Source organism: Centroberyx gerrardi, chromosome 1, assembly GCF_048128805.1.
Source record: "Centroberyx gerrardi isolate f3 chromosome 1, fCenGer3.hap1.cur.20231027, whole genome shotgun sequence".
NCBI classification, from domain to species: Eukaryota; Metazoa; Chordata; class Actinopteri; order Beryciformes; family Berycidae; genus Centroberyx; species Centroberyx gerrardi.
The window spans coordinates 38133584-38154215 of NC_135997.1; the positions used below are offsets into that span (position 1 = coordinate 38133584).

At 43.0% G+C, this 20632-nt stretch overlaps 1 protein-coding gene across 3 annotated transcripts in view; it reads right to left on the minus strand.

The window, feature by feature from the left end:
* Positions 1-804: 804 nt before the first annotated feature.
* The window catches only part of LOC139929661 (troponin T, fast skeletal muscle isoforms-like), a 20224-nt gene continuing 396 nt past the window's right edge, over positions 805-20632 (minus strand). The window contains exons 2-15 of one of the 3 annotated variants that reach the window (XM_078282524.1): positions 17201-17240; positions 17075-17088; positions 13798-13935; positions 10179-10196; positions 9868-9888; positions 9049-9067; positions 8835-8880; positions 8222-8338; positions 7696-7773; positions 7405-7515; positions 6658-6767; positions 3297-3387; positions 2180-2220; positions 805-1068 (exon numbers count right to left, since the gene is read on the minus strand). In XM_078282524.1, the coding sequence (XP_078138650.1) occupies positions 1032-1068; positions 2180-2220; positions 3297-3387; positions 6658-6767; positions 7405-7515; positions 7696-7773; positions 8222-8338; positions 8835-8880; positions 9049-9067; positions 9868-9888; positions 10179-10196; positions 13798-13935; positions 17075-17088; positions 17201-17220 (861 nt within the window). In that variant the 5' untranslated portion in view covers positions 17221-17240 and the 3' untranslated portion in view covers positions 805-1031. The remainder of the gene's footprint in view (positions 1069-2179; positions 2221-3296; positions 3388-6657; positions 6768-7404; positions 7516-7695; positions 7774-8221; positions 8339-8834; positions 8881-9048; positions 9068-9867; positions 9889-10178; positions 10197-13797; positions 13936-17074; positions 17089-17200; positions 17241-20632) is intronic. The other 2 variants (XM_078282537.1, XM_078282541.1) reach the window with 2 other exon arrangements.

Sequence of the window (20632 nt, forward strand, 5' to 3'; positions counted from 1 at the left end):
CGGTTTTGAAAAGTGATGATTCAGATGCAGATCAGAAGGGTTAGGGTTAGGATAGGATTAGGGTTAGGGTAGGATTTGAGCTGGATCAGATCCTGGATCAGGAAATTAAAACTCAGATAAAATATTTTTACAATAATTCTATTTCCAATAGTTATTCAGTAACGTCCCAGCAGGAGGAATTGATTCCAGCTTATAAATGCTGATTGATTTGTACGGTGAGATTTAGATCTGAACAACAAGATGTTTTATCAGTTCTCAGTTTAACTCCAATGTGCAGCTCTGTTCAGTTTATCCACAACAGATTTGTGATTCTTGAGATATTAAAGAATATTTACTTTTATGGAGATGTAGCTAAAACTATAAACTGTCAGAAATATGTCATTTCATTTTCATTATCAAGATTTTAATGTTGGAGTTTTGCTCCATTTGGACACAATCTAACAGGCCGAATCAGTCAATCAATTTTAAAATATTACTACTAATGAAGTTGATATAAGGATAGATAGATAGATAGATAGATAGATGGATGGATAGACAGACAGACAGACAGACAGACAGACAGACAGACAGATAGATAGATAGATAGATAGATAGATAGATAGACAGACAGACAGACAGACAGACAGACAGATAGATAGATAGATAGATAGACAGACAGACAGACAGACAGACAGACAGATAGATAGATAGATAGATAGATGGATAGACAGACAGACAGACAGACAGACAGATAGATAGATAGATAGATAGATAGATAGATAGATAGATAGATAGATAGATCACACCATTCAAAGTGAACATAAGGCCTGGAAGACGGATTTTATTGTGATTTTATTGGCATGTTATTGATATTTTATTGATCTTCAGACAGCTGCAGTGTCACATCATATTTACAGAAACCTCCGGTGTTGGAGCTGAATTCATCCGGACTCTGGCTGCGGGTCTGCGGGTCTGCGGGTCTGCGGGTCGCGGCCCGCTGCCCGGCCGGGGGACGGCGCCTCCTGCCCGGCCTGCCCACCGCCGACACCCGCTCACTTCCTGCGGCGCGCGGCGGCTCCTTTCTTGCTGCTGCAGAGCGCGAAGAGCGGGAACAGAGTCAGATCTGTATAGTAATCCTATAGTACTTTTAGAAGAATACTATAGGAAAAACTCTCAGTCACTGTAGGAATATTACAGGAATATTACAGTGAAATCATAGGAGATAAAACTAACACTAAGTCACATAGACACTAAAAGTGACTATAGGAATATCATAGGAATATTGTAAGAATTTTATAGTGATACATGAAATAAAAATAACATAAAGCACCATAGGATCACTATACAAACTCACTGTTGACTATCACAGACACACTGGAAGTGACTATAGGAATATCATAGGAATATTTCAGTGATAGCCTGCCATTAGACATACAATGAAAAACTAAGGTCACTATAAAACTATAAACTCACTATTGACTACCTAAGACTCACTATAGGAATATTATAGGAGTATTGTGAATATTATAGGAGTATTGTCAGGGCTGAGAGCTGCAGCGCCCTCCAGTGGCAGGTCACAGTTACATCAGTTACATCATGGACCTGGAGACAGAATGGTGTTAAATCCCTGACTCCGGATCAGCAGGATGAGAGAAGTTTAAATCACTGGAGGTTAAAGGACAGAAACCTGCATGAGGTCCATTACAGCAAGTCAGACAGGAAAAACTATTAAATACATAAATACATACTATATTACTTCTGAAAATATAACTGGATGGTGTTCACACTGCTGGGTGTGACATCACTCAGTCACATATCTTTTATTTTTATTGTATAATTATATTTGCCCTGTATTGTATTGAATTGTATTGTATATTTTCTTTACATTTTTCTTATTCTTATTATATTTTATGTTGACACCTGCGCCAAGAGACATTCATTGTTCTTGTCGAATACAGTTTCTGATTGTGATTCATGATGATGGAGGTCAGAGGTCACGCTCCTGTTTCCCCTGCAGTAAACTAAACACATTACACACAGTGAAGTGAACCGGGCCGCCTGCTGCTGCAGAGACTGCAGGTATAGCAGCTGATGAAGCAGCTGGAGGGCCAAGCTGTCAGGTTGGAGACTTGTTAGTATGTTATGTCCATGTTTCCTGGGTGATGTCACTCCTTAACGCCTCAGTCTGTCTGGGACTTACTGTTTCTGCAGCTCGTCGATGCGGTTTCTGAGAGAGATGACCTGAAAGACAGACAGGTGTTTGAGCCGGAGGACGGCAGACAGGTTCGTCTCACCTGGAGACAGATTCTCTTCCTCACATGCAACTTTTCCACAGTAATATGAAGAAATGGTTGATTCTACACGGTCCGCTTCCCAGTCTCAGTGAAGAGACAAAATGAGAAAAAATGATGAGACAAAACCTTGAAGGATCAGAGACAAAGAGCGACAACAGACATCAGAGCTGGAAGTGAAGTGAGTTAAACAGTCTGTCGCTCACCTGCTCAGGCTGTTTATATTCTGTCACTCAGCTCGAGCTCGTAACGCTCCTCATACAGAACCAAACCTGGTCCCTGTCCAGACTGAAACTAGTTCCTCTTTCATCTGACACCGAGGATTCTGGGAGCCGGTTTCCACAGTTTCCCTAAACAGAGGCTTACCATGCAGACAGATCATGCTGTCCAGGTGTTAACCTGCTCCACCCTCTTACCAGGTTAACACCTGGAGGACATTAAGCACAGCCAGGTTTACAAAACCTCCTCCAACCGCCCGAAACCCTCAATACACCTTCAGTCCACCTGAAATAAATCCTGGTGTCTTTACAGTGCTGGGAATGTAATCCACCGATATTTTAGAAAAAGCTAAACATCAAACTAGTGAAAAGCAGAGGTGTGACCAAGTCAACTTTGCTTGAGTCCCAAATCAGTCTTAAGTCTCGAGGCACAAGTCTGAAGTCAAGTCCCAAGTCTAAATGTAGAACAGCGAGTCAAGTCAGAACAAATCAAGAGTCCAGTATCAGTTTAATATCTTACAGTCTAAGTCGTATCTAAGTCATTTACACAAACACAACATCTTTTGTCAAGACTTTAGAAACCTTTTCAAATGGTCAAAGTACAAGTCCCAAGTCACCAGAACCAAGTCAGTCAAGTCTCAAGTCTTCTCTTCATGCATCAAGTCTCAAGCAATTAAAACTGTGACTTGAGTCTGACTTGAGTCCAAGTCATGTGACTCGACAATTTTAACAATTTTAACAGGTTCTACTGCAGACCTTCTCATCCTCCAGACTCCCTGTCGGCTCCTCAGAGCCGTCTGTCTCTCACCTCGTATTTCTGCCTCTTGAGTTTCTCGATGTGGTCGAACTTGTGTGACTCCAGGTTGTGAAGCGAACCCCAAAGCTCCTTCGCCATCTCCCTGAAACACACCGGGAACAAACGATCGATAGAGAAACGCGTCGATTCCCAGAACCTTCATGTATCTCGTGGTGAGCAGGGAGCGACTTGGTGATCTTTGTCTTCTCCTGTTTTTTATTCTTATGTAAACTGAACATCCAGAATATTAGGGCCGTCTGTAACTCGTCTGCTTCTCTGTGTTCACACCTCCTGTGTGATCGGTATAGATTCAATAAGGGAAATCAATAAGGGATAATGGCTTTTACCTGGATTCGCCTCATCAGTGGACCTCGAAGAGTCCAGACAGTGGACCTTTCTGCACTATTCTTATTTTATTATTTTTTAATTACCTTCTCTTTGTTCTGCTACTGTACGGTACACTGCTGCTGTGACACCCGGATTTCCCCTAGGGGATCAATAAAGTGCATCCTCATCCTCATCCTCATCCTCATCCTTATCCTTATCCTTATCCTCATCCTCATCCTCATCCTCATCCTTAGTGAAAAGAGGAAGCGTCCCTAATATTTTGCACATTCAACTTTTCAGACATTGTATAAAACTCATCTACGCCTCGTATGTTTTCCATCACAGTCGAACCACAATCACAGTGATGAATCTGTTTTACTGCTCTGGACTGGTGACATGTGTCCTGTCGGTGTATCTCAGTGTGTATTACACTGTGTCAGTGTGTATTACACTGTGTCAGTGTGTATTACACTGTGTCGGTGTATCTCAGTGTGTATTACACTGTGTCAGTGTGTATTACACTGTGTCAGTGTGTATTACACTGTGTCGGTGTATCTCAGTGTGTATTACACTGTGTCAGTGTGTATTACGCTGTGTCAGTGTGTATTACACGGTGTCGGTGTATCTCAGTGTGTATTACACTGTGTCAGTGTGTATTACACTGTGTCAGTGTATCTCAGTGTGTATTACACTGTGTCAGTGTGTATTACACGGTGTCAGTGTGTATTACACGGTGTCGGTGTATCTCAGTGTGTATTACACTGTGTCAGTGTATCTCAGTGTGTATTACACTGTGTCAGTGTGTATTACACGGTGTCTGTGTATCTCAGTGTGTATTACACTGTGTCAGTGTGTATTACACTGTGTCAGTGTGTATTACACGGTGTCGGTGTATCTCAGTGTGTATTACACTGTGTCAGTGTGTATTACACTGTGTCAGTGTATCTCAGTGTGTATTACACTGTGTCAGTGTGTATTACACTGTGTCAGTGTATCTCAGTGTGTATTACACTGTGTCAGTGTGTATTACACTGTGTCAGTGTATCTCAGTGTGTATTACACTGTGTCAGTGTATCTCAGTGTGTATTACACTGTGTCAGTGTGTATTACACTGTGTCAGTGTATCTCAGTGTGTATTACACTGTGTCAGTGTATCTCAGTGTGTATTACACTGTGTCGGTGTATCTCAGTGTGTATTACACTGTGTCAGTGTGTATTACACTGTGTCAGTGTGTATTACACGGTGTCGGTGTATCTCAGTGTGTATTACACTGTGTCAGTGTGTATTACACTGTGTCAGTGTATCTCAGTGTGTATTACACTGTGTCAGTGTGTATTACACTGTGTCAGTGTGTATTACACGGTGTCGGTGTATCTCAGTGTGTATTACACTGTGTCAGTGTGTATTACACGGTGTCGGTGTATCTCAGTGTGTATTACACTGTGTCAGTGTGTATTACACGGTGTTGGTGTATCTCAGTGTGTATTACACTGTGTCAGTGTATCTCAGTGTGTATTACACGGTGTCGGTGTATCTCAGTGTGTATTACACTGTGTCAGTGTATCTCAGTGTGTATTACACGGTGTCAGTGTATCTCAGTGTGTATTACACGGTGTCAGTGTGTATTACACGGTGTCGGTGTATCTCAGTGTGTATTACACTGTGTCAGTGTATCTCGGTGTGTATTACACAGTGTCAGTGTGTATTACACAGTGTCAGTGTATCTCGGTGTGTATTGCACAGTGTCAGTGTGTATTACACAGTGTCAGTGTGTATTACACAGTGTCAGTGTATCTCAGTGTGTATTACACAGTGTCAGTGTATCTCGGTGTGTATTACACAGTGTCAGTGTATCTCAGTGTGTATTACACAGTGTCAGTGTGTATTACACGGTGTCAGTGTATCTCAGTGTGTATTACACAGTGTCAGTGTATCTCGGTGTGTATTACACAGTGTCAGTGTGTATTACACGGTGTCAGTGTATCTCGGTGTGTATTACACAGTGTCAGTGTGTATTACACAGTGTCAGTGTATCTCGGTGTGTATTACACAGTGTCAGTGTGTATTACACAGTGTCAGTGTATCTCGGTGTGTTTTACACAGTGTCAGTGTATCTCGGTGTGTATTACACGGTGTCAGTGTGTATTACACGGTGTCAGTGTATCTCAGTGTGTATTACACGGTGTCAGTGTATCTCAGTGTGTATTACACAGTCAGTGTATCTCAGTGTGTATTACACAGTCAGTGTATCTCGGTGTGTATTACATAGTGTCAGTGTATCTCAGTGTGTATTACACAGTCAGTGTATCTCGGTGTGTATTACACAGTGTCAGTGTATCTCGGTGTGTATTACACAGTCAGTGTATCTCGGTGTGTATTACACAGTCAGTGTATCTCGGTGTGTATTACACAGTGTCAGTGTATCTCAGTGTGTATTACACAGTCAGTGTATCTCGGTGTGTATTACACAGTGTCAGTGTATCTCGGTGTGTATTACACAGTGTCAGTGTATCTCGGTGTGTATTACACAGTCAGTGTATCTCGGTGTGTATTACACAGTGTCAGTGTATCTCAGTGTGTATTACACAGTCAGTGTATCTCGGTGTGTATTACACAGTCAGTGTATCTCGGTGTGTATTACACAGTGTCAGTGTATCTCAGTGTGTATTACACTGTGTCGGTGTATCTCGGTGTGTATTATACAGTCAGTGTATCTCGGTGTGTATTACACAGTCAGTGTATCTCGGTGTGTATTACACAGTCAGTGTATCTCGGTGTGTATTACACAGTCAGTGTATCTCGGTGTGTATTACACAGTCAGTGTATCTCGGTGTGTATTACACAGTGTCAGTGTATCTCAGTGTGTATTACACTGTGTCGGTGTATCTCGGTGTGTATTATACAGTCAGTGTATCTTGGTGTGTATTACACAGTCAGTGTATCTCGGTGTGTATTACACAGTCAGTGTATCTCGGTGTGTATTACACTGTGTCGTAGTATCTCGGTGTGTATTACACAGTCAGTGTATCTCAGTGTCAGTATTACTTCAGCTTGTCCTCGCTGAGGTTTTCCATGTTGAGAGGTTTGCATCTCTCTGCCAGGATCTTCTTCTTCTTCTCTCGTTCAGTCTGCTTCTTGCCTCTCCTCTGGTCAGCCTTGAAGAGTCCAGACAGGGAACCAAAGAGTTAAAAACGGATGATTCAGTCTATATGCTGTTAGTGCTTGTGTGTGGAGACTCTGGGGAGCAGTGTTAGCCTGGAGGATACAGAGATGTGAGCTTGTGATGGGAAAGTTACTGGGATTCCAGACTGACTGGGATAACTGGGTGGGAAGGAGACGACTCCATACAACAGTTACCATCATGAACGAGGCAGCGAACCCAGCTGCTGCGGCGGAACCGGATCTCACACAGATACGTGAAATGAACCCGGCGAAAGTCAGGGTGTTGTGGTCGGGTGGATGGGCGGATGAGTTTGACTTCAATGCCGGAGACCGGAGTTCTACCATGAATCGATTTTTAATGTTTAGCGAAAGTTTTTCTTATTGAACCATGACCAAAGCTTTTCCCAAACCTTAACCAAGTTGTCTAACCATAACCTGAACACAATTAATCTGCGTTTCAGAGTTCGAGCTCATTTCACAACTTTTTATGAGATCATGTTGAGTGGAGCTTAGTGGTGACCAGCAGCAGACTGTGGTTTTACTGGGCAGCTCCCAGTGTGACTGTATCTAAGGTGAAGGTACAGCTAGGAAAGCATGCGTGGTCAGATCAGGTTAAAAACCCTCCTGTACCTTCTGCAGGCCGCTGTAGCTGGATCCCATGTTGCTCAGCGCTGACTTCTTCTTGGCCTCGTCTTCTGCCTTCCTGTGGGCGTCGGCGTCCTCCTTCCTCTGCCGCTCAGCCTGCCAGAGGAATTTCAAAATGTCACCAAACCAAACCAAAGAAGAAGTCCTGGAGGGACAGCGTGGCTAGTTCAGGACAACTGAACCGGAACATGTTTAGATGGAGGTGTGCTGCGAATGGCACCAGGCGGTCCAAAACCAGAACCAAATTCCCAGTTTGGCAGATCCAGAAGCTCCTACCTCACGCCTGGCCTGCCGCTCTTTATCCTTCTCGGCACGGATCCTCTGCTGCTCGGCTCGCTCGGCCCGGCGCTTCTCCTGAACGAGCAAACAGAAGACGAGATGCAGAGCTTTCTTCCATCTGGAGGAATGAAACTAGCGCTTTGGTAGTTTGGTTTATTTCCGTAAGACTGGGACTACTCTGGCCTTATGATCTTCAAGACAAACCTGTTGAGTCTACATACAGAAGTACCAGCTGAAGCTCTCATCTGCATGTGTACAGTGTGTGTGTGTGTGTGTGTGTGTGTGTGTGAAGGCGTTGTTTTTTATATCCTTGAAGTAGATTCTGTCTGTTATCCCTCGACCTGCCACTGTTATCATCTTGTGTGTACGCAACAATGTGGCTGCCAATCAGGCACTTTTGTAACTGACTGACCCAATATCTGATTGCATTAATAGTGTTTATGTCCTTTGTACCTTGTATTTATGTGGACATAAATAAATATTCTAAATGTGTGTGTAGCGGTTAATTTGGGTAAAATCTCACAATTCTTTCTTTGAGACCGATGAGCTCCTCTTCCTCCTTCTTCCTGCACTCGAAGTGAGCGTCGATCAGCCCCTGCAGCTCGATCAGATCTTTGTTCTGACGTTTCTTCTGGATGTCCTGCAGGAAACCACACACACACACACACACACAAGTCAGGCAAACAGCACAGTGCATGGGACCAGGAGGTTGCTGGTTCCAATCCCTGACTGACTGCAAACATCTGGGCTGGGAAAGAGGAATGAGAATCATTCTCCCCTTCCTCAACAACTACTGTTGAGGTTCTCTTGAGCAAGGCACTTCTGCTGCAGTAGAGCTGCAGTCCAGGTTTGGACCGGAGATTGGTTCCAATCCCTGGACTGACCAGCCAAGTCTGGGTGGGGCAAGTGAATGAAAAACACCTTCCCTCTCTTACTGTCGAGAACCCATGAGCAAGGCACATCCCCTCCAGCTGCTCAGCGGCCACCAGTAGAAGACTGGTTGTACTGGGCAGCTCCCAGTATGAATATGTGTAACTGAATTAGTATGAAGCAGGGTGTAAACAACAACATACATGTCCAGTCAGCTTTCCCTGGATAAACAACATTTTATAAAACATGGAAACATCTCAACTTACATCAAAGTCCACCTTCTCTCCATCAGGGATCTTGGGGGCGGACGGTCTGGTGAAGGAAGTCAGAGGCAGAGTGTCATTCTTTAAAACAAACGCTTCAGTACTTTAGACATTAGGTGAATCCTGAATTTCCCCAAGGGGATTATCTTATCTTATCTTATCTTATCTTAGGTGCTAGCGATGTGAAAACACGTGTTTGGAAGGAAAACACACTCACTTGAACTTTGGCTTCTCCTCTGGTTTTTCCGCATCAAAACAACAACAGGGAGAGAAACAGGTTGAGCGGTTAGAGACCCAGCTGTGTAGAGAGCAGCTGTTAATCCATGAGGACAAACTGAGTTACATCTCAGGGCTGCAGGTTGTTTCACACTCCCAGTATCACAGTAATATCAGTGTGAGTCTCATTTTCAGCTAAATTTACATTACAGTGGCCTTATTTCAGTGTATTAAGTACACAATAACACTGGCTAAGTATAGTTACAAAGGTGTAAGAACAGAATGTAATAAAAAAACAACAGATTTGTACTTAAGTTGTGTTGTTACATCCTTGTAAGTACATTTTATTAAGTGCTGACAGAGTATTACTGTGTACACACAGTACTTTTCCACTGCTTAATATACAGCTTAGTACACTGGAATAAGGCCTCTGTAAAATAAGGTGTTACCTAGTTTTCACAGTGTTAATTTGGTGTGCGTTAGTGTGTAAATCAAACCAATATAATAAGAGATTTAAAGTGCTAATAAGGATCAGTACACTGTGGCATATATCATCACATAAAATATCTACGCTACTCATGAGTTTAATTTTTTAAACATACTTCAACGCACACTTTAACAAATTGGTACTACTGGATTGTCACAATTGGACTTTCTAATTACTGTTAATAATGTTTCATTGCAAAAACAACTGGGATTCAAAAAGAAACAAATAACTAAGTTTGTGATTAGCTGTTTTTGACCCTCACACTAAAAAAAACAACAAAAGGGAGGAAAACGCAGGCAAAGCAACAGCGACTCAGCGGGAAATACAAACTACCATCTTGATCGCCCTCCTCCACTGGCAGGACGCATTCATGCAAAAAAGAGAAGAAGCAGAGATGAGCGGTCGGCCCAAAACCACGACTCAGCATTTCTGAATTCTTCACCCTTTTCTGTCGGCTGACGCAGAAACTAAACTGAGTTCTGTCTGTGAAACAGATGCAAGGCGTTTGCATCGTTTATTTCACCGGACAGCTCCGGCTCGGGAGACTCTCACTGCCGTCCCGGACGGGAAGTGACAGCCTCCCCGGCCAATAGGAAGACAGCTAAGGTCCAATCAGAAGAACAGAAGAATTCAAGTCAACATACCTTCCTCTTCATAGGCCTCTGCATGCAGCAAGCGTCCAGAGCGAGAGCAGAACAGATATGATTAGTGGTCAGACCGAGGCTCCGGCCTGTTTCTGCCTCATGATGCAGCTGATGAAGCTGATGAAGCTGATGAAGCGCGTTTACCAGATTGGGGTGTTCATGTTCTGATGCGGGTGGAGCCACTGCAGAAGTCTCCTTCATGCATTCAGCCTGCACTAACGCTGCAGACTGTTCTTTCTTGAATGGTACACAGCACCATATTAGTATATTTCAAAACAAGATTTAACGTCTGTCAGCCAGGTGGGTTCCAGACTGTTCCTTGTTGAAAAGAGCAAAGCTCAGTTTTCTAAACAATTCCTCCTGAGGGAGGAGCAAAACTGAAGCATGAGTCAAGCAAGCATACAGAGAGCTGGGATTTCTACAGTGGCTCCATCTGTGTGTGATGACAGTTTGTAAAAATCATAAGCAATAGACCAAAATATACACTGCAATAGAAGACTTGAATACTGAGGATCATCACTTTTCATCACAACACCCCAATGTAAACGCTTTGGAGCCATTTGTGCACAGAGAGAGATAGCAGTCTGAAATATCTACAGTCAACTCATTCTTCTTCTACACACAGAAGCAAAGATGCTGAACATGAACTGATGGGAGAAGAAGAAACGACCTTTACATGAGTGGAAGTTCCCCAGCCGGATCTCCTGAAATGTTGTGAAATAAGCATGAAGTCTTAAAATGTGAACCTGCACAGAAAGTGAGAGAATTACGTTTCCCAGCACAAAAGGGTTTCATGAAGGAGGCGCGACTACAAACTTCTTCTTCTCATCTCACAGTAAAATATCACGGTGGAAAGTAAGGGTGTTGTGGTCGGGGTTTGCATGGGCGGAGGAGTTTGATTTTGTCTCTGACGACCTGGGTTCAATTCCCAACTCATATCAAGAACATTTCTACTGTCAGTCAAGCTTAGCTAAAGTTTTCCTTATTGAACCGACCAAAGTCTTTCCCAAACCTTAAAGGATTAGGCCGGTGTTTTTTAATGCATTTAATTGCTTACCGTCAACAAATCCTATGAAAATAACAAAATCAACAATGCGTTTGCTCTACTCCCGTTACTTTCTGACTTCCCACGTTCCGTTTTTAGCCGTCAACCCGGAAGTCATTGGCTCCACTTGTAAGCTAAAAACCTTTAAATACAGCTCACAAAGACATAGTTTACATTTTAAAAATCTCTAACTGTTACCATGAAAAGTCAGACTGTTGTAGTTATTACCAAATCAAATTCAAATGGGAACAAATTACGTCGGGGACTATTTTCTGTGCTACGGAACTACTTTCCTGAGATGGAAAACGTGTTTACGGTCGGCTTATTAAGTCGTTTGAGGAAAAAGTCGTCCGGCCCGGTGCATCGTGATGATGAAATATGCTGCAGAGCAGCAGCATGGCTCTGTGATGGGTTTTAATAGTTTTTAATACAATGCAGTTCTATGGCTGCTGGGACATGAGGCTGCACTGGGCACCGGCTGCATGGACCAGACTTGCTGGCAAAACAAAATCATTGCTGATTTTGTTATTTTCATAGGATTTGTTGACGGTAAGCAATGCATTAAAAAACACCGGCCTTATCCTTTAACTGAGTTGTTTTAGTTCCTAAACTGAACCGTCAGCCGACCTGCAGCTGAAAATGTCCAATTCATGTTTTTGTCACAGAATCCAGTTTGTGGTGGAGGAACGTCATTTTCTCATAATTCGTGTCCACAGCACATAATCTGTTTTCAGACTTCATGGTCATTCACAAAAGTTCATGAGATCACGCTGAAGTTACACATCATCTCTTCTATTACGGACTTCAACTTAAAGATGACAGGATGTGTTTGATAAAATATAAACATTTGTGCCGAAACATGAATGTCGACAGCTGGAAGGAGGTTAATTAATGTAAAGACAGCTGGTTTTCTTCTCCTCCCTTTCAACATTTATATACAAACTGTATCTCAATAAAAATATTGGAAACAGCACAAAATGTTTTCTTCTGATTACTTATTAGCTAACATTGATGATGATGTGATATGATAATTGTGGACATTTCATAAAGCATAGACCAACTGTTCGCTCTACTCTAAAAACTAAACTAAGGTTTCACTGCGGGTTCCAGCAAGAGTTGAAAGAAGCTAATAAGCATCTTAGGGTTCTTCAATAGAAAAAAGGGTTCCCTGAAGGGTTCCTTGAAGAACCTCCGTATGTTAGCGGCTTGTGGAAGTATCATCAGGGTTCATGAGGCCTTTATAACTGGGTTCTTCAAGGAACCTTCAGTGGTTCCCTTATGGCCATAATCTGAAGAATACTTAAAGGTTCTTGAAGCCCTTTTACATTTTAGAGTTCATCTCTGATGGATCCTGGTATGATGCCATTAAGGGGAAGCAGTCAGGAGTTTAGCTGGTTCACCTGGTTTGTTATTGGTTCATTATTGGTTTATTATTGGTTCTCAAGCCTGGCTTGGGAACCAATAATGCAGCAGATAATGGGAAGGTGCTAGCTTGTTCTACTGGCACACTGGGAGTCAGTGGATCTGCATCACACAGGAAGACTGGTGAAGAGTGGAGACTTCAGGCTGGATGTTAGAATACGACGCTTCTCGTTACAGCGAGGCCGTGATCAGATAGGAGCTTGTTCTCCTGCTTTGTTCTCCTGCTTTGTTCTCCTGCTCAGACACGACGCTCAGCTGGGAGCGCCGCTGCTAACAGGGAGAGCAGGAGGTCAAAGGGCGCAAGGAGCGTTACATCATTCTGGTCATCAGCTAACCGGAGGTAACAAAGAGGATAACGTCGTTGAAAATCAAGACGGAGCAGAGAAAGTTAGCCATGTCTCTGCTGCTGTTGAAGAAGACGATGAGGAATCTGTTCTGAACTGGAGGATGAAGAACGCTTCAGGCTGTTTTCACACTGATGTAACGCAGCAGCAGTTTGGAAGAGACGCCGTCTGCTGCAACCAAACTATTGAAAATATTTTTTAAAAGGTGCAGGCTCATTACAGCGTCCTATGTGATCATGGCCGTATGTGAGTGTGATTCGCTCCTGGCTCCCTGGTGGTCAGGTGGGAAACCAGGACAGAGAAGAGACAACATGTGCTTCTGTTGTTTTGGTTTTACTAATTAATGAATTGAAACCGTATGTCGCTGCTGGAAATTCATCCTAAAACTTTACACATGCCTTCATCCACTTTGCACATCCATTGAGGAGGTAGCTCCAGTGGAAAGGGCAGGAAGGGAAGCTAAAGGGAACTAGATTAGTGTGCTGCAAAATATCCACCTTAACAAAACACTTAGTCTAGTACTGAGTCTTAACATCTTGCTTTCCTTAAAACCAGTGAAACGGTCTGCTGATGGAGTGTGATAACGTCTCTCTGTCCAATGCAGTCCATACAAATGAAATGTTCTCGACCCACTGGCAGATCTCTTTCACTTGTTTTAAAGAAAATAAGGTTTTAATACTCGACTAAAGGCTTGTTCAGCTGGATGTTTTCCGCAGCGTGTCGACTATCCTACTGACTGACTATCCTACAGAGCAAAGAGCTGAATGTCCTGCAGGGGAAGGATGAACGAACCGCCCATGCCACGTACCTTCCTCCTCATGAACCACCTCCTCCACCACCTCCTCTGGCTCTGCTTCTGGTTCTGGTTCAGGTTCTACCTCTGGTTCTGCTTCTACCTGGGCCTCCGCCTCAGGGGCTACTTCTACTTCTACTACCTCCTCCTGGGCTACGGACACGCAGCATGCAGCAAGCCGCCGGGGGGAGGAAGGTGTCGGAGAAGGCCGTTAATGAAGACAGACATGACAGAGCCATTAGAAACCAAAAGTGGGAGAGAGATTACTTCAGTTACAGAAAGGAAGGTGAGCGAGGGACAGCTGCTGGAGAAAAGAGAGAGAGACAATAGGAATGAAACAGATGACGAGAGAGAAAACAGTCCATTGACCTTACTTCATCATGTGGCGGCCATTTTGAACTCTCAGGGTACAGAAACTCGAGTCCAGTCCAGTTCAGTTCTGTCCTACTGTTGTGAACCAAGATGATCATACAAAACATTTATTATTTCACAGATTCCCACCGAAAAACGCATTAGAAAAACAATGGATCTCTAGAATCCGGAAGGATATCGGTTCACATTTTAATATATTTAGTCCATTAGCGCTAGCAACCAGAGTCTAGCCTCGGTAGCTAGCTAGTAGCTTACTAACTAGTGAGCTAGCTAACTAATGAGGCAAATACACGGTACGCCACATGGGAAGGTGCCATTCAGTTTCAATCAGAGGTCGGAGGTGAGCGGGAACTCGTGAGCTCGGTGCGGACGGAGTGGCGGGCGGCGCGCCGGGCGGAGCGTGGGATCGCGGCGCTGCACGACACGTGAACCGCAGTCTAGCGGAGAGTTTTGCCAGAGTTTAAATCACTTCAACTTTTGAGCGGTCGTTGCACATGGTCCAGCCGATTGGCTGAGGTTATCTTGTCCGACCAATGAGATTTCACTTGATTGTGATGTGGAACAGCATCAGCATGGAGGGGAGATTGGTCTTGGCTGTCTCCGACTTTCTGGATATTTGATATTTCATTAAATTCCCACTGGGATGTAAATAAAAAAACACCACAGGTAGCTTGTTGGTGTCAGAGTTGATATATCAGCTAAGCAACATTTTATAACAGACTTAATAAACATATTAATAAACATGAATTAAATGATAAATACAACATTGTATTTTATTGGGGCAGGTGAGCCAGTGGCAGCTGGATTGTTTACTGTTTCTATGGTAACCACCACTCACTGAAAGCAGTAATCTGGTGACCTGCCCAGGGGACCGACGTGATTGGTTAATATCGGCAGCCGAGTGTTCGCCCCAGAATTTCCTGATAAATGAAAGTCGTTGTGGTCGTTTCTGCTGATCTGACTCTGTTGGGTCTGAAGTCCTCACCGATGTGTCGGACTGACACAGTTTTACAGATATGCTAATCTTCCAGGTAGAGTTTCCCACACCGAGTGTTCAAAATGGCCGCCGTGTGAATAAGGTCAATGACAATCACACTGACAGATGTGACGCTGATAGACGATGATGTCATTTCCTAGACTGGGACAACATGTCGCATGGCAAGAAAAAGATGTGGAGAACCTAAAGCCCAGGCACATTTTTTCCTTCCCCATGTCTTCTGAAACAAGTCACTCGTCAGGAAAGTCACTCTTAACTTGGACGTGTTTGACAGACAGCTGGGTGTTCGTCTGCCTCTAACTGGAAACAAATGTGCTGAACGGAGATTAAGGCAAGACAAATACAACTATACAGATGAATAAATACTTTACTCATCAGGTGAAAAAGTTTAGCCAAAAAGCACCCAAAACTTTAAAGGTTTTTTTAATGATACAGTAGATCTACAGATGCTTGAGGTTTCTACTTAATGACAACAAGACATTTAGGGGATGAGGGTCTGATGTATTAAACACCTGTTGCCACCTATTAAACTACTGATAGATACTAATACTGTTACAGCTCCATGTTAGTGTCTCCTGAATAATGACCAGAGTGGCGGAGCAGGCGATGTCGTGTCAAACACGTCGGGTTAAGGGTGTGAATTCAGACGATTAGTGCAGTGGAGGAATGTCTGAAATATAAAGTCGATTCAGTCGTTTTTACCTTCCTCGTCTTCAGTTTTGACAAAAAACAGACAGTGAAACAACATAAACACAACATAATGTCATTTCACAGTTCATCACACCGGTGCTGTAAACACACTCAAACATGGCTGTTGTTCCGAGACTCTAAGATGACTGTGACTTTCTATTCAGTGGTATCCGGTCTTTACTGTCACTGCAGTCTGTAACCGTTTACATGTCTCACTGTATTTCAAATATTCACAGAGTCCATGCAGCATAAGACTGCAGATAGCAGAATATTTATATTTTACACACGAGCCTGTCCAGGTAAGTGTTTCAGAAACTCATGTCTCAACACATGAAGGAGTTTTGATCCTTCAGCTAAGAAATCTATCTCAGTTAAAATATGAAAATCACCAAAATTGCAAAATTGTTATGAGGTTTTCACATGACAGCATTGATAGTTTACTGTCAGGTTACGTGGCTCTAACTGCATGCTGGGAATAAACTTTGTCCACCATGTTGATGGTCTTCATTATTTTAACAGCCAAGTTATTGAAATTCAGCAGTCACTGTAGGAGTCAGGGAACGCCATGCACTGCAAAAAACCTCCATCTTAACAAGTCATCTAGTCTCACATTCAACCTTCAGATCTTATTTTTCTGAAACCAAGAGAAACATTCTGCAGTGAGGAGAGATAACTCCACTTGTCTCCGCTGCAGCTTCACTTGTTTCAGGAACTTTCTAGAACAGAGTCAGTCTGTTGAAGCCAGTCAGAAGAAGGCAGATCACTGCACTGCAGAAAGAAAATGACTCTTGATTCTACTAAATTCTTCAAACAAGTTGATTTGCATTGGAAACAAGTGAAATTATCAAACCCTACTGGCAGATCTTTCCACTTATTTTAAGAAAATTATGATTTTACAACTCGATAACAGACTAAATGACTAAATGACTTGTTAAGACAGAGATCTGTTGCAGTGTGCATTTATCCAGGTCACCACTTGGAGGCGACACAGCGTTAAGAAACAGAACTAGCTCCATCAGGTCAAAGTTCACATCCTGGTCTGCTTCAGATAAACGGCTCCACGATGCCAGTAACTGTGTGAGTAGTGAGACTGAAAAAATTACTTAAATTTTATTAAAAGTATCACTGGTACGTCATAATTTAAAGGTATTTACTGTGGCTTGCCTTTATTGGACAGTATAATTTACATATATAATGAACAGAATAAACATTACTGAATATTTTTTCACTTACCCTCGACCTGATCCCTGAAAGATGAAACATAAGACATTTAGAAGTCATGCATACAGTCCCAGCTGCCTTCTCTTTCATAAAATAAAATACGTTTTAAATTTTTTACACAGTATGGGATTCACTTACAGTTCCTCGGTGTCGGACATCGTGACAGTCGACTTTACACCTGAAGGGAAAGAAGAGAGGATTGATGAGTCGGCGACAGGGAGAGAGAGAGCGTCCCGTTATGAAAAGGTCACGGGTTCGACTCCCGCTGAGCCGCTCCTGATCACCTGCTGCTCTGGATAACAGTGTTGGCCAGACGCTTCAAATGTGACTGTAACGAGTTTTAAATCAAATCAAATTTATTTAAGAAGTGCTTTGAAACAACACAGTTGTAACAAAGTGCTGTACAGAGGCAGTGTGACGAACAAGCAAAGTGGAAGAAAGAAGATTAACAACAAGGGTAAAAAACAAAAACCAGAACAATGCAAAAGAACCCTAAAAAGCATCAATGATTTTTTCTTAGTCTGAAAAAATAGGAAGGACATGATTTTGGAAGTAATCCTGAGCAGGTAGAAACAAGATTTTACAACACAGTTTATCAAATTTCAATCAATCGTCAAATTTCAGGACAGGATCAAAAATATTTTTTGGATTCAGAGAAGGAGACAGGAAGTTGATGTTGGGACTGAAAGAACTGGAAGAGTCAGGAGGAGAACAGGATGATGTCAGTTTAGCTGGAGGAGCTTCTGGGCCGTCCAGCATTTCACATCAATCATACAGACAGATTGGTCTGACTGTTAGATTCTAACAGGAGATGAAACTGAGTGTCGTCCGCGTAGCAATGAGAGGAAATATTGTATTTGTGAATAATTTGACTAAGAGGGAGCATGTAACTACAGAAGAGAATGGGACCGAGTACCGAACCCTGAGGGACGCCACAGGGGACGGGAGCCGTGGACGAGGAGGAATTTCCTCTAGATACAGAAAAAGCTCTTTTTAAAAGACAGAAGCAGAACCAGTCAGGGTTGTGCCGGTCCAGCCGGCCCGCTGTGAGACCGGCACAGTCGACTCATCAGAAGCCACTCTGAGATCTAACAGGATCAAGATGGCAGAGTCTCCAGTGTCTGAAATTAAGAATATGTCATTAGAGAGCGGATTCTGTGATATGGATTCCCCTAAAAACTGACTGGAAATTTTCAAGTATGTTGTACTGATCAAGGAACAATACCAGCTGTTAGTAAATTGCCTTCTGTACTTTGGACAGAGACGGCAGGTTTGAAATGGATCTGAAGTCACTGGGAACATTCGGGTCTAGATCTGGTTTCTTGAGGATGGCTGAACAACGGCGTCACGATGGAACCAGATCTTCTCTGTGCAGAAGTCACTTCACCTCCACTCTGCCTGCTGGGCTCTGACCTGCCCGTCAACACAGTCTCTACTCTGTGCTTTGTGTCTAAAGGTCTCATGTCTCCTCCGTAGTTCGGACTTTCGGTCCAGCTGCTGGTCCAGGTAGGCCGGCCATGTGAAGTCAAACCACATACAGGTAACAGAATTAAGCAAAGTTCTGCTCTAAGATGTTTCAGCAAGTAACATCCATCATGCTTAAGGTGTTTCTGTCCAGACTCCTGAAGCGGTTCTCAGCCTGTTCAGACTCTTCATGTGTTTTACCTGATGAAGCTCTCTGTTCAGCTTCATGTCACCGCCTGGCCTACGTGGGAGAATTGTAATCCTTTTTGATATATGTATATATATAAAGTGTCTTTGGATGACTCTTTCACACTTGGCGGTCCAGCACAGCTGCAGAGGACTTGGAGGATTAGTCCAGGATCATATTTCTGCCCATCAGCTGAGAGCTTGTCCAAATAGCTGCTTTAATCCCCGAGCCGCATCCCGTCCTGCGGCTCATCGCGGGACGGGCGGACGGGATGAGGTCACGGCCTTCACACCAGCTCCACCAGCAAATCAATTTCCAACAAATGAGCTTTGATGGACTTACAGCTGACAGCAGTTTCACCTCTGTGCCCAGTATTCACTCAGCTAGCTGCAGCACATGCTCACTCTTTAGCACGCTGTGTATGAGAGCTGTGCTTCATGTCTGAAGTATAAACTCATTAAATACTGAACTGCATCAAAGAGCTTTCTGTCTGAATATCAGTGTTTCTCTGAATCTTCCTTCACGTCTTCATGTTAGCAGCTGAGTCGATGACAGATGAGCTGCTGTTGTTTCTGCATCAGTCACCACATTCAACCTGAACATTTATTTGACCTGCTGAATAAACTGATTGATAAACTGACTGATTCTGATTCAGAAAACATCAAATCTAAGATTTAAAAACATAAAATCTAAACTACTGAAGATTTATGATTTAATGATTGTTTTAGTATTAGAAACATTCAAATATTAGAAATATTCACGTTCAACCCATATGGGTTTTTGAAGGCAGATACTGATATTTTTGGATTGAAGCTGATGATAGTTGATATTTTGTGCCGATATTCTGTATCTTTAATTTTGACCGTTTTCATGCAAGACATTATGTTATTCTTGTCAGAGTGGAAAAGTCTCTGAAACAGAATTTCAACACTAAAACTCTCCGTTGAAACTCAGACTAATGAAATAGTTTCCACGGGCAGCTGAGTCCGGCTTCACTGCAGGTTTTACAGACTGAAACCCTGCAGCTGGTCTCCGGCTGAGATCCATTTTGATTGAAAGGTAAATATCAGATTTATTGATTAACTGCTGCTTATTATCAGTCTTACTCTTCGTAGTGTGATATCTGTTGTGTATGTGAGAGGGTGAGAGAGTGACTGAATGAATGAAAGAGAGAGAGAGAGAGAGAGAGAGAGAGAGAGAGAGAGTGACAGATGGATGGAGGATGTGTGTTTTGCCTGTTAGCCTGGACAGACAGACAGACAGACAGACAGACAGACAGACAGACAGACAGACAGACAGACAGACAGACAGACAGACAGGCAGACAGACAGACAGACACACAGGCAGACAGACAGACAGTGTGTATTGTTGCTGTCCGGTGGAAACCTCATATCTTCAAAATGATAATTAAGAAAAACAGAAAAGGTTTAATAAGACAGTTTCCTCAGCCGACAGAGGAGCAGAAATCCTTCTACCTTCAAACTTCATCAACTTCATCACTTCAAAAATCAATCCAGCCTGAGTTGGCAGGTTTTCACAGGACAGCAGTGTAGCGCATCACCGTCTGTCACATTCAGTTTAGCTGTGTAACTCTTGTTGAACACAACATAATAAAATATATTAAACCTATTTCCATGCCCATAAAACACTTTTCCCATAAAACTGTTGAGTGTAGTAACTCTGTCAGAGAGCAGTAAGACTCCTGATTATGAGCCAGACTGTTTACCATCCTGAACATGAACTTCACGTGTTTTACATGTTGCTGCTGTAGTACAACATTTCCCACAATCCACGTCTGGTTTAAAGTTTCCTGCCTGACAAGCTGAAGGCTTTGACATTACAGAGGAGACATTTATCTGAGCGGAGGAGAGACGGGCCGTAAATCTCCGTCCATGCTGGACTCTTCCTGCTGCTGCACA